The sequence below is a fragment of the Sciurus vulgaris genome (assembly GCF_902686455.1).
Source record: "Sciurus vulgaris genome assembly, chromosome: 4".
Taxonomy (NCBI): Eukaryota; Metazoa; Chordata; class Mammalia; order Rodentia; family Sciuridae; genus Sciurus; species Sciurus vulgaris.
This window is the reverse complement of record NC_136464.1, coordinates 147,486,279-147,500,728: the sequence shown is the minus strand read 5'-3', so window position 1 is coordinate 147,500,728 and position 14,450 is coordinate 147,486,279. Positions and strand designations below refer to the sequence as shown.

At 35.9% G+C, this 14,450-nt stretch overlaps 1 protein-coding gene across 1 annotated transcript in view; it reads right to left on the bottom strand.

The window, feature by feature from the left end:
* Window positions 1–12,106, bottom strand: part of SETDB2 (SET domain bifurcated histone lysine methyltransferase 2) — a 45,780-nt gene extending 33,674 nt beyond the window's left edge. Inside the window, exons 1-2 of the mRNA XM_079137640.1 lie at window positions 7,855–12,106; window positions 1,161–1,519 (exon numbers count right to left, since the gene is read on the bottom strand). Coding sequence (XP_078993766.1) covers window positions 1,161–1,176 — 16 coding nt within the window. The 5' untranslated portion in view covers window positions 1,177–1,519; window positions 7,855–12,106. The remainder of the gene's footprint in view (window positions 1–1,160; window positions 1,520–7,854) is intronic.
* Window positions 12,107–14,450: the final 2,344 nt, after the last annotated feature.

Below are 14,450 nucleotides of genomic sequence, written 5' to 3'. Positions count from 1 at the left end.
ATAACCCCAGTCTAATCATAAGAAAAACATCAGAGAGTGATTCCAATAGAGGGGCATCAAATAAAAATACTTGGATACAAAATCAATAACAAGAATTTGAGAAACTACCAAAGCCAAAAGGAGCCTAAGGCTTGAAAAGGAAATAAAATATGGTATAATGAATGGAATCCTGGAATGTAAAAGGAGGTTACATAAATACTAGGAAAATCTGAACAGACGATGGAGTTTATTTAATAATAATGTTGTGATGGGCTGACATATCTGACTCCATGAGAATGTTACAGGCCAAACTCTAAGGGAAATGATTAAACAGACTCCATTTTGCTCTGAGACTCCATGTTATGTAGGAAATAAGCTTCTCCCACGGGAACACCCCGCCTCTGTGCCCATCATCAGTTACTTGGCGTGACATGTTTAATAATATACAATGGCAACTCCTATGTAGTAAAGAATTGCTCTCTTTTGATTCCTATTGCTCCTAAACAACGTACCATGTGAACAGTGATTGTGTGGATGTTAGCAACCATTCTTTAGTTTGTACCGAGGTAAGGGTCATTTTGACCCACTTCCCCCTCTGTTGATGATCTCATGATGTTAATGTGTAATTTCAAATCATAGTAACAGACACTTATGATTAATGTGATTTTTGGTATAAGAACCCCTACAAACCTGTGGTTGGGGCTGTTCTCCCAATAGCCATTTTTTTGGGCATTGTGTGAGACAGTCAGCCGGCCAGCTTAATAAAGACTCTCAAATTTGGACTTCTCAGTGGTGATCGGTCTGTTCTTAAGTTGCGCCCCATAACAATGTATTAATATTAGTTTATTAATTATAACATGTATCATCTAAATGAAAGATGTTAATCATAGGTGAAACTGGGTACTAGATGTATGGGAATTATCTTCTTGATTTTTCTGTAGAACTAAGAACATCTTCTTAAAAGTAAAGTATATTTTAAAAATAACATTAGAGTTCTGATTTTAAATTACTGATTAACTGTTAGGTCTAAAGACAATCAAAACTGGTAGCTATCTGAGGAAAAAAGTTCTTAATGTACTCTTATTCAGAAATGTCACTTACATGAAAAACCTTGAAAATTCCACAATTCAGTGTCTATAAACTTTAAACAGAAAGTTCAATAACGTTTTCTTCAAACCTACCATTTTTTTCTCCCATCTTCTGTAGTTGTTTGTATATATGAAATTCTTCAAAATTAAGTTATTAGAAGACTGACATCAATCACTTTGGAGAAAATTACTGGAATCCAACCGTAGTCTTTACAAAATCCAGTTTTCCACGAATGTACATTATGCCATTTTTAACCCAATATTCTTTAAATATATGAATTTTCAAATAGAAACTGATTGAAGAACTGTCATAAATGAACACTAGTTCAAACAAAAGACAGGTCCATGCATCTTCATCAAGTGAACATTTACAGTTGTATCAGATCATTGACAATATCTTTTTAAAGATAAAAACCAACTCCATCTTTTGTTCACAAGTGCATGAAACATTTCTGTAAGGAAAACAATAAAGAATGATACATATTTGTAAGGAACAAAACATATAAAGAAAAAAGATAGTTACAACAAAAGCTCTTTTAAAATAGCATGAACTATTACAAAATATACATTAACTAGAAAAAATGTGTAAAATACCAAAATTAAGAAAATTACTGAGAATCACATATAATCTTATCACCCATATATAACACAGTCATTAATGCTTATATTACATCAATAACCAACAAACTATTCCCATTTTATACTTTGTAAAAATGTTTAAAACAGGGATAGTGATGCTAACTACCTTATTGGTAGTTGTATGGATAAGACTTAATAATCACTTAGAATAGTGCCTGACAGAAGTGAAGGATTCAATTAATATTAGCAATTATTATTATTCTCTCAGTATATAATTTTTAAAAATATGTAGATTTTAGTATATAGAATTCTGAAATCTTTTCACTAATAATATCATGCACTGTCCCACATCAATATTTTTACATGACTCAATGGTTATATAATATACTTTGATCAATAAGCCACACATTAAAGTATGTTAAGAGCCATGTGTAGTGGTGCACATCTATAACTCCAGCTACTTGGAGAGCTGAGATAGAAGGGTTACAAAATGAGGCCAAACTGGGCAACTCAGTAAGAGGGCTGGGGAGGTAGCTTAGTGGTAAAATGCCCTGGAGTTCAATTCCTAGTATAAACAAAACCCAGGGCTGGGGTTGTGCTCAGAAGTAGAGCATCTGCCTACCATATGTGAGATTCTGAATTCAATCCCCAATACAGGGAAAAAAAGAAGACATTAAGGATTTTAATAATTAAATTTTAATAAATTATTAATTACTAATGTAAATAAACCTCTATTTCAGACATGGAGACATTTTAAAATTATTTTTTAGTATAATAATTAATGCTAGAGCAAATATATTTTATGCATATCTGATTATTTCCTTAGGATATATACCTAGTTAGAATAACTAATAGATCAAAAAGGAATCAAAAAGTTGCATCCTCAAGATGTTAGCTAACATCTTGAGAATGTTACCAAGAATTTTGATAAATTCTTCTGTCACTTTCACACCAACTCATAAAAATATTGGAAGACTTTAAAAAATATATAGATGTGTGTGTGTATTATAGATAGACAGTAATGTTGAAAACAAAGGGAACTCTCCATAGACCAAGTCTGTGAGGCCTCTCTGGGGAAAGGAAAGAGATGAGAAACTGCAGAGATAATGGCAACCATAATCACATACACAAGAAGATGCACAAGAAATCAGTAGAGATGAGTGCTCAAGTGAGAATCCTCAAACGTCTGAAGACGGCTACACCATGAAAATGAGACCTCACAAGCTCATCAAACTGATGGGCATACATTGAAGAGGAGAATTAATAAAGAATACTGAAAATAATTTTAAAACAAATGTGATTATATCTGATATCCTCAAAAAGCTAAAGAAGGAAACCTCATCCATGAAATAATATAAAGTTTTGAGTTTTGAAAACTTACCAACTAGAAATTTGAGATCCAAAACAAACAAATGTAATAGATGGCTGAATAACAGAACAGACTCACATGATGAGTCAGTTAGTAACCTGAAAGATTGAATTGAGCAGTTCATAGAGTACCTACAGCAAAGAAACAAGAGGAAATACAAAGTACCCTGACATGTACATGAGGCAATACTGACCAAGAAATTCTAAGAACTGGAATACAAATTGGACCACAGAGTCCACTGAGTGCTAACTAGGGCATAATTCTTAATACACACCACTAGACAATCTGTGATAAGTTTCAGAATACCAATAATAAAGATGGTATTAGAAATTTTAAGAAAATCTAGATTATCTAGGAACATGTATGAGATTGGTAATGAGACTTCTCACCAGATATACCAAATACAAAATGTTAAAGGAAAGTAGGTGTGAACCTATATTTCTATTCCTAACCAAGGTCTTTTGATACCAAAATAAGACTTTTTACAAACATTCAAGAGTCACTAAGAGACTGAAAGAAATAAGGGAGTACTTCATGAAGAAAAATGAACCCAGAAAAGAGCACTGAGGTAGCAATAGTAAGCAAGTGAGTAAAATGTATTAATGCTAAATAAATATTGGCTAAAATGGACTTTAATAACAAAACAAAAATGCTAGAAGATATCACCATAAAAGATCATGTTCTTTTTTTTTTTTTTTTACAGGGGGAATAGATCAGAGAAAGTAAAGTAAAAGCACACTAAGCTTTTCCATTATCAGGAGAATACCAATACTGGATAAACTTATACTTGTTAGGAAAATACAAGTTTAAGAATTGTTGAACATGTAAAGCCAGTCTATTAAAACAGAACAAAGAAAAGATGGAGCCTAGAAAATGAGATAAGGGTATATGTATTAATAATCATAACAAAGGTGAATGCATTAGGATAGACTGTCACCTTGGATTAAGCAAAATCTAGCAGTGAAAATTTTAAATGAGATCAAACTTAAACAGTGTCACAGAAAGGTTGAAACTGAAGGAATGTTTCAAAAGACAACAAGTAAATACTAGAAATGTTCATATTAAACAAGAGTGTAGACAAGTGTTTTACAGAGAGAACAATTCACCATGAAGATTTAATATTCATTTGCCTCCTACAAATAATAGCACTCTGAAATAGTAAAACTTAAAGAAGTAACAAGAAAAACTCACAAATTCAAAATTTTGGTGGGAAAGTAAACTGTTCTCAGGCACTCACAAAGTAGGTGAAAAAATCAGAATACACAGAATTTAAAGGGGGTTAGGGTGGAGCTCAGTGGAAGGGTGTTTGCTTATCAGAGATATATTTACAGGCTTAGTTTAACAAATGTATAAAACTCTAATTCCAATAACCAATACTTTGGGAGGAAGAGGAAGAAGAGCATACAATTTACAGAACCTGAATACTAGACCAAAAGGAGTTCTCAACAATTCCAAAAGAATTACGTTACATAAATCAGTCACTGAATATAGTAAAAAAATCAAAATTAACATTAAACTCTATCTTACACTATGTCTTGAAATTTTAAAAGATTTCCAAATAATTTATTGTCTACAGATAGCAAAGCTTTAAAAGATATCTAAATTCAAAAATTTTTGAAATCTGAGAAATGAAGATCAGCTGAAATAATACATATCAAACTTGAAGAAAGGATCCTACCAGAACAGCATACGGAGCATTAGTTAAGCCTTAAATGAGTTTTTTCATTAAAAAATGAGAAAATTGAAATTATTCATGTAATCATTCAATTAAAGAAGCTGAGAAAAGAAAATAAACAAATGAAAGATATATGTGTGTACACTAAAAGAATTTTTAAACATGCTAAGGTTCAAACAACTTTATAGCAATGCATAGATGAACCAAAAAATTTCCAGGAAAAGATAAAATACCAAATGGGCTCAAGCCAGGTACAGTGGCACCTGTAATCCCAAACACTCAGGAGGCTGAGGCAGGAGGATCTTGAGTTCAAAGCCAGCTTCAGCAACTTAGCAAGGCCCCAAGCAACCTAGTGAAAAAAAAAATCCTGTCTCAAAATAAAATATTAAAAAGGGTGGGGATGTGGCTCAATGGTTAAGAGCCCTTGGGTTCAATTCCCAGTACCAAAAAAAAAAAAAACAAAAAAACAAAAAAACAAAAAACAAAACCAAAAACAACCACATGGGCTCAAGAAGTAAAATCCTACCTAGAAAAATAAGCATAAAAAGAAATTAAAACAATAAGGATTTTGGGCTGCAGACATAATAAAACAATAAACAACAACAACAAAAATGTACTGCACAAGATCTCACCAGAGTTGCATGCCACACATTCCCATCCCCTCATTTTCAGTACACCAGATCCATGAAGTCATAGATGAACTGTACAAAGCTTTCAAGGATGGAATTTTCTACCTTATACAAACTGTTTCTGAGTAGGAAAAATATGGGAAGATACTCAACTCTTTTTATGAGATTATTATAACCGTGACTCGTAGAAAAACTCAAGGCCAAAATCATTTCCGAGTATAAATTCAAAAATGTTAAATAAAGGGATCCAGCAGAAGAGTAAGATTGGGGTCTGTCCCAGGAATACTCAAGAAGTTTAACACTGGAACATTTATCAGTGCAAATTCCTATATTAACAGATAAATGGAGGAAAACTATAGTTTTAGATGCAGAAAAACAAAGCAAAACTTTTCTACAAAGATTAGTCACTTTGAAGACTGGCATGGTGGCACATGCCTGTAATCCCATGCACTCCAGAAGCTGAGGCAGGAGGAATGCAAGTCTGAGTTCAGCCTCAGTAACTTAGTAAGACCCTGCCTCCAAACAGAAAAAAAAAAAAAAAAAAAAAAAAACTAGGGACATAGCACGATGGTGGAACACCCCTGGGTTCAATCCCAAGTAACAGGCAAGGAAGCGGATAGGGAGTCAATCACTTGGGGAGAGGGAGGGTGCTTAGCAACTAGGAATAAAAGAGAACTTCTTTAATTTTATATAGACTATAAAAACCTGGTAGAAAAAACTGAAGAGATTTTAAAAATTACATAGGATATCAATCAGGTGTGGTAAGGCATGCCTGTAGTCCTAGCTACTTGGCAGGCTGAGGAAGGATCACGTGAGCTGATTAAAAAAGAAAAAAAAAAAAAGTACACAGTATTCAGGAAATGTAAAGAATTCCTTAAATCATTAAGGTGATCCTACAGAAAATCAGGTAGTTTTAAAAATAAACTATAATAATTCATATAAATTAGAGGTTAATAAACATGAATAGATATTCCAACATTAAGTTAGAGGATGAAAATTAAAAATGAGTCATTTTTAGTCATCAGATGTGTAAAAATTAAGATAATATTTGGCATTGGGCTAGACAGTACGGACGGACCCTCATGGATGGGTAAATTAGTAAAGATATTTTGGAGGCAAACTTGGTAAGACCTACTAAAACTATGTTCATAACTTAAAACCAAGTAATTCCACTATTAGGAGTATATCCTTGAGAAATAAAACATGTGCAAAAAAAACCTCAAAGATATTCCCTGAAGTAATGTTAAGGTGAAAAACTGGAAACAACCTAATGCCCATTAAGAGGACAAAGCACATGTCAAACAGAACAGAATTTAATGTGAAATCTTTTATCAAGAGGCAGAAAGATATGTTTTTCATCAACAGAACAACTCAGTCTTATGCTGGAACACTACGCAACAGGTACAAGACATGATTTCTAAATAACATGAGCTATGAATAACATGTATGTGCAGCAAAAACACTGTTGAGTGAAGAAATTAAGTTACAGAATGATACAGTATGATGCTATTTCCATTAAAATACATACATGCAAATTAAGAGACTATGTAAGTTATGCTACATATAAAAAGATTTGAAGGCTCTGTGCCAGTTGTCAGTGTCCATTAAGGGCAGGGAGTGACAGCATTCGGGGATTCTGGATTCTGGAAAAGTGTACTCAAGTACATGATTTTCAGAAGGGAATCATCCATTTTAAAGCCATATATAGTATATTACCACACTGCCTTCTAGAAAGGTCCTACCAACTTAGACTTCCACTTAAGTAGACTCAGTAAGAGCTTTAAAAAAAAACCTTTCTGTGCAGTTCACACCTTTCAAAAATGTGAAGATAACTTAATTTACAAAACCCTTAATGAAAGAAGTTAGCAAGACACAGTAAAGCATAAACAAGAAAATTTAAATCACTCACTAAATTATACTCCAGAGACAGAGGATGCTAATATTTCAGGGACTGAAATTTTAAAATATGGGTTTTTTTTTTCCTCAATTTTTCATTTTTTGGGAGAAAAATAATTGTCAGTCTACATTGCTTCAATGTATAGTTCCTTTTCATTTCTAAAAGGACAAGACAATGTGACCATTTCCTCTTGGTTCCCTATTTAATTATGATGGCAAAGAACATGAGTATAAATCACGGGTCCGGCACGCTTCTAAGTACTTCATGAGCTTTTACTTAATCTACATAACAATCATGTGGGGAAGCCTTTATAAAAAAATTTTAATGATGAATAAGCTTGGGATGCCACATTGTAAGTGGCACACAAATTAAGGAACAAGACAACCTGGTATCAAGAGCCCATGTTTTGATTACTCCACTCTTCGGCCTCTAAGTTAGCCCTCTTTGCTTGGGTTCCTTCATTTATGCAGAACTCACTGCAGATTTCCACATGGTAAAGAACAGCAAATTATATACTTTTCCGTTCTGTTTTTATTTATAGGGTTATGGCTGCTGAAGTCAGGAGCTCTTAGGCTGTAATCGCAACTCCGGGGTCTTGGATAAAATGATTTCACTTATTTAAGGCTGTGTCATCTTACCTGTGAAAAGGGTCAGTGGTTAATCCTTCAACTTCTGCTTCGGAATTTTATACTGTAGTTCATATCCTATGGCCCCTTTTAGATCCTCCGGTTCCCAGCTGACCGGGAATCACCTCTCCTTAAGTTGTGCACCATAAGAGAATGAAATAGGGTTTGACAACTTAGAGCAACCGCTATCCCTTCTGCAGTCCCGGAACGTACGTGGGTGCAAAAGAAAGGTAGGGCACCGGCTGCCGTGCAACCTCTGCTCACGCGGCGGAGGGCTCCAGGAGGTTTTCAGGAGGAACCATCAAGGAGCTACCCACGGCCGTGCACCGCTACACCGACGTTTTCCAAGCCGCCCGCCAAACCTGAGGGTGGCGCTCCGCCCGCTCTGTCGGCTAGGCTGGATTCGCCTGCGGGTCAGGTCCTTCAATTCCTTGTCCGGGAGACTACACGACTCCAGGTGCCCTATGGCCAGGAAGTACTTCACCATTTATTACACTTCAACTCGGCCGGGGAGGTGCAAGCGCGTAACCTCTAACACCCAACCCATCCTACTGCAATCACTAACTGGGAGGAGTCGGAAGTCAAAGACATCTCACCGCTTGGCCTAGAGCCCATTGGTCACACTCCCCACCCGATCTACGCCTCAGCAGGTTAGCTCGCAGACCGCCGGCACCGCGGCGGCTTCCCGAGCGCGCCGCCTCCTGATTGGCTGCCAGAGCTCTCGTCTTGTCTCGCGCTTCCTGGATGGGCCAATGGAGTTACCTTTAGTCTAAAGGCAGGGATCGCTGGAGTGGTGGCGCCGCTGTTTCCTTCGGTAGGTGTGAGCCTGCCATCTTGTGTGTGGCTAGGAGTGGGCTTCTTGGTGGTTGAAAGGTTATTTAGCGGCTTGTCCTTGTAGAAGAGTTCTGGGGGAAGAGACAGGGGAGAGGAGGGACCGAAGGAAGAAAGGTGGCGCCTTCTACCTTTCTTGAAAGCACAGTTTCTTAGAGCCCTAGCTGGGTAAAGCGAGGGTGGTGCGGCAGTGGTGATGCCAAGCTTTGGTTTGTTGGTCATTGTTGGGTTTAGCGGAGTTTCGTACCTCAACGTTGATTCCTTGGTTTTCGAGAGCTGTTTCTCTGCAGTCTGTCTCGGAAAGATTCTGACCATCGACCCCCTTTATTGGTAAAGGAGGCTGGCTGGCTGTTGGACTGCAGGATTCAGAAACCCAAAAAAGCTGGTGATGGAAGGGGAGAGAAGGGAGACTCCTCACCAGCTGTCCTCAAATTCAAAAGAGAACTCTTCATTTTTGGCGTTTGCCACAGTGGCTGCTGAACTTTGCTCATCTTAAGAGTTGCTATTTGAGGCCATCCTTTTTATTAGGGGACGTCAGGTTCTGTGTTTAAATAAAAATACATACGCGTGCAGCCAGCATTCCTGCAGCACTTATTTTTAAAAGCTAAAAGTGGTAGTCTTCGCAGAATCAGGGAAACTGAAAGAATAGCCTTGTCAAAAAAATTTTCCCCCTAGTTTCAATGTGTTGTTGTTACAAATCTTTCCATCTGCTGTGCCATGCTTGGTTGCTTAGTCTTGGAGCTGGAAGAGGCATTTGTAGGGGAAAGCATCTGAGTTTTTGGGGGGTGGGAGGAAAAAAGAAGAGAATGACCTCGTTTTCTTTCTTTTTTTCTTTAAGTAGAAAACACACATGGCCTTTCATTTGAGAAAAAAAATTATTGGTTCTGAACCAAGCGGAAAGAGCAGTATTCTGGTGATTAACTTTAGCAGTTTGACATGCATGAAAAGAAAGTGGAGGAAGTTACCTGCCTCAATTCAGTGTGCAGTTTTTCAAGGTTAACTGATGACCCTATCAAGTCTACTGGACATGTGGAGACATTTTGCAGGAACGAAAAAAAAAAGTAGTTGACATTTTAAATTAATTTTGTTTCTGAGTTTACTTTTTTATTCATGAACCTTACAAAACCTAAGTTGCAATAATCCAAGTATCAGTAATTTTATGTTGATGGCTGAAGAGCATGTTAACACATTGAGTCCCAAGTTTTCAATTCTTCAGTTATTACAAAGTTATAAATGATATATTTGTTGTGCAATTTTAAGTTTTTGTTTGTTTGTTTTTTTAAGCTGGTCCACATCTGGGACGATGGAACAGAATGGGCAAATAAATAATTTTCTAAGTTATTATACCAGGTAGGAGAAAAATGAGTAAGAAACATCAATAAGAGGCTGGGAATGCAGCTCAGTGATACAGCCACCACGTGCTTAGCATTGCTGGAGGCCTTGGATTGGCTGCCCAGCAGAAAAAAAAAGAAAAAGGAAGAAGAAAATGTAGTTGGAGGTCAGCAAATGTTTACTAAAACGTTGGTATCTCATTCACCTATTTATGTGCCTAATGCATATTAGACAATATATTAAATAAAAAGTGCAGAGATTGAGAAATATGGATATTCAGTTTTTAACTAAAAAATAATTTTTTAACTTTCTGGAAAACTTGACTTTCTGTTTGGACTAAATTTATTTGTAACTTTCACTTATTCACGCTAATATTAAGGACAAGTTTATGATCCTTTTTCTGTGAGAAGAGGTCTTACTATAGAAACATTTAGACAATTAAGATGAGACTACAGGGGTTTGGGGTTGTGGCTCAGTGGTAGAGCGCTTGCCTGGCACGCATGAGGCTGGGGTTCGAACCTCAGCACCACATAAAAATAAAATAAAGGTATTTTGTTCCCCTACAACTAAAACATATATTAATTAAAAAAAAAAAAAAGATGAGCCTACAAACAAGAATGGTCTAATTACCATAGTTTTATTGAAAGCATACAAAATCTCAATATATGAATGCCAAACTTAAACTCAGTGCCTTAGGTCTCTCCTATTGAATATTTATTACATTTCTAGATTTTTTCGTTTGTTTTGGTGCTGGGGATGGGGCTCATGACCTTGTCCGTGTTAAGCAGATGCTCTCTACATCTAAGTTATACCACCAACCACTCTAGTTTCTTTTGTAATGTGACTAAAGTCAAAATTAATACTGCATCTTTAAATTCACTATATTGCACATGTTGTGTAAATTTAAATATGTGTAATTTCTAAATAGCTAGGTATCCTGATTTTTCTTTGAAGAATGGAGTCTTCAGAATTTCATAATAATCTGAAGATATTTAGAATTTTTTTAAAATGGCATTTTGAATGAACTATGTTAAATGACTAGGTAAATCAGTTTTCACTTGGATTGATAAGGTAGATATTCCAGTGCAATACCATTGAATATACAAATTTAGATTTTTCCCATTATCCAGTGAAGCACTGTTAGTGAGAAAAAAAAATTTATAACAACTTTTAAGTGAATGTAATGTAGTTTGACAGATCATAAATTGTAACATTTATGTGATTCAACATAATAAAGTCTATAAACTGCTCACAGAACCTGTTCTGGAAGTTTTGCCTTTGGCACTTTAATAATCTAAATTATTTTATGAGTTAAGATTTTATGATGATTATAAGCAGTTCTCGTGAGGGTTTTTTCTTCCCCCTTCTAGGTTTGATCCCCAGCACTGCAAAAAAAAAAAAAAAAAAAAAGTCAAATATATACTTTAAATATATTGTATTCAGTAACTGAAAAATCAAATTACATATAATCATCATTTAAAAAATTGTTTATTTTGGTGTTAGGGCTTGGTATTCAAAATGGAGCACACAGTATGTACTACTGTGCTACACAACAAACCCTTAAACATTATTTTTATTTATCTTTTTCAATACTGGTGATTGAACCCAGGGGTGCTTCACCACTGAGCTGCATTTTCAGCCCTTTTGTTGTTTTTGTTTTTATATCAAGAGTCTTGCTAAATTATGGAGGCTGGCCTTGAACCTCCTGAGTAGCTGGGATTACACCTGTCTAAAATTATTTTTGAAGTACTAGAGATACCTTGCTATGTATTATAATAATTTTGATCACAAAGTTACTGTGGGGGAACATTTTTAGATGAATTTACAGTAATATTTCTCTTTTCCTTATTAGTGCATCCCACCATCACCTTTCTGTTCTTTAACCAATACAATATCCATTTTGGGAGAAAATTAAACAAGTGACTAAAAAAACCAAAATGATTGCAAAAGTCCACTGTAGTTTGATAATGGATAAAACTGAGAGAATGCCTGCATCATGAGGATTTCCATCAATCACTGACTCTTTTAGATAAATAGTGGAACATTAAGATTGTTTCACCTAATGGGAAAAAATTTAAAGTATTATGTGTGTGACTTTTTTTTCTTTCACATCCAGAGCCCTGCCACATACTGGGCAAGAGCTACATCCACTGAGCTACATCCCAACTCTGGCTTTTTTTTTTTTTTTTTTTAAGACAGAAGGATCCTTTTCTAGGTAAACTTATAATTTCTCCCATTTGTAATCTCTGATTCTTAAATTATTATTTGAATGCAAATGAGACCCAGTTCATGTCAGATTTTCTCTTGAATACTTAAGACATTTCTCATGGCCTTTTGAGAGATCTACTTAATTTGTATACAACTCTTCCTTCTTATTTTCTCTATCCTGATTATTAGTGTAGGAATCGTCTATGTGGTTCAAATTTAAAACCAAATTCTTACCTCTCTTTTGCCCACCCAGATAACTATATTTTCAGAATCCAAAATGGCTTTCCTATTCATTTTTCTGTTTTTACACCATTACCCTAATTGAGCCTTTACATTTTATGTTCCATTGTATTCTTGACAAAGCCAACACTCCCCAGCTTGGAATTTGTATTAATTAAGATACAAGTTTGAGGCAAGCACTGTGGTGCATACCTGTAATTCTGGCTCCTGGAGAGCCCGAGATAGGAGGATAACCAGCCTGGGCGATTTATCAAGGGTAATTTGCTCAAAATTAAAGGGTTGGGAATGTAGCTGCTCAGTGGTAGAGTGCCCTGTGTTCAATCCCCAGTACTGCAAATAATAAACCAGGCAGATGGCACACACCTGTGAGCCCAGTGACTTTGAGGCCAACCTCAGCAATTTAATAAAATCCTGTCGCAAAAAAATAAATAAGAACTGGGGATGCAGCTCAGTGGTCAAGTGCCTCTGGGTATTTAGTCCTCAGTATAAAAAAAAAAGTAAAGTGATAACTAGATATTTGGCTACTATGATAGATAAACTAAAAAGTAATTTTGATGTTGAAGAGTAGTTTAGCTGGGCCTACACCTATAATCCTAGAAGCTCAGAAGATTGAGGCAGGAGGATCACACCTTCAAGACCAACCTCAGCGACTTGGCAAGACCCTGTCTCAAAATAAATGTATAAAAGGACTGAGGGGATGGCTCAGTGATTAAGCACCCCATGGTTCAGTACCCTCTTTCATGTCTAAAAAGCACAAGCTGATAGGTGGCTATGCCACACACAGCTGTCTGGGGCCCCCTGCTCCTGTCCGATGCTCTGCCCATGCGGCCTCAGACTGTGAACCAACATGGCTGCTTTACATCCTGCCCTTCCCCACAGGCCTAACCCAAAGGATGAAGTGTATTCTGGTGAAGGATAAGTATTTGCAAGTGGTAATAGAAGCTGAACTTTATGTTCTAGCTGAATTTTTTAAAGTTAGTTTTATATTATTACAGAAAAAATCCAGTAATAATTTTATAATTTCTGTTAGGCATCATGAACTTTTGATGACTCTGACAAGTTCTTGAGAGTTGTACAGTGGTGTAAGGTAGGGTAACCTGTGCTCCTCAGATACTATGTGTCTGATCTGTATTACTGCAGATAGGGTCTACTTGGTACTTCACATTTCTCTCTAACAGTGGTTTCTGAGTACCAAAAATTACTCTTTTCTTTCTTTTCTTTTGTGTGTGTATGTGTGTGTGTGTGTTGCTAGGGATCAAACCCAATGCCTTGTGCATGCTAGGCAAGCACTCTACCCCTCAACCATATCCCTAGCCCACGAATTATATTCTTTTGAAAGTAATTGATGCTTAACTCAACTACCTCCTCCTTAAAGTATAGACAAGTTTCATTTAATCAAAATTAATCTGTCTTGTGAGACATAAATCCTTGGTAGGTAAAACTCCTTCCTGGGCATAAGGAAGTATTTTGTTCTTGATATTTGTTAAATGTTTGCTCATTTGAGGTTTTTTTCAAATAGAATAAAAAGATTTAGTAGGGAGGCTTGACATAGGCCTATTGGGCCTGTCATGTAAAGTGTATATCTTTAAGAAATAAAAACATCAGTACCCTGATAGAAAAGGAACAAAGGACATAAAAGAACAAGTGGCTTACATGAAGAAAAGTCAACTTGTAATTATTAAATATTAAACCAGTGAATTTTTTTAAACTTCTATAATATATTGTTGATTATGATATAGGGAGGTTAAAAATCCTTGAGCACTATTTATAGGAATATAAATTTGTATCACTTTCCTGGGAATTAATTTGTCAGAATACATCAAGAAACAAAAATATGTAGTATGTTCTTTGAGCTTTCTAGGAAATGGAAATGGAATCGAAGCTTTATGACCACAGTATAATTTTTTTATTTGTGGAAAACTGAAAATAAATACCAAGGGAGGCTGGGCATGGTGGTTCATACCTATAATCCAAGCTGCTCCAGGAGGCTGAGCCAG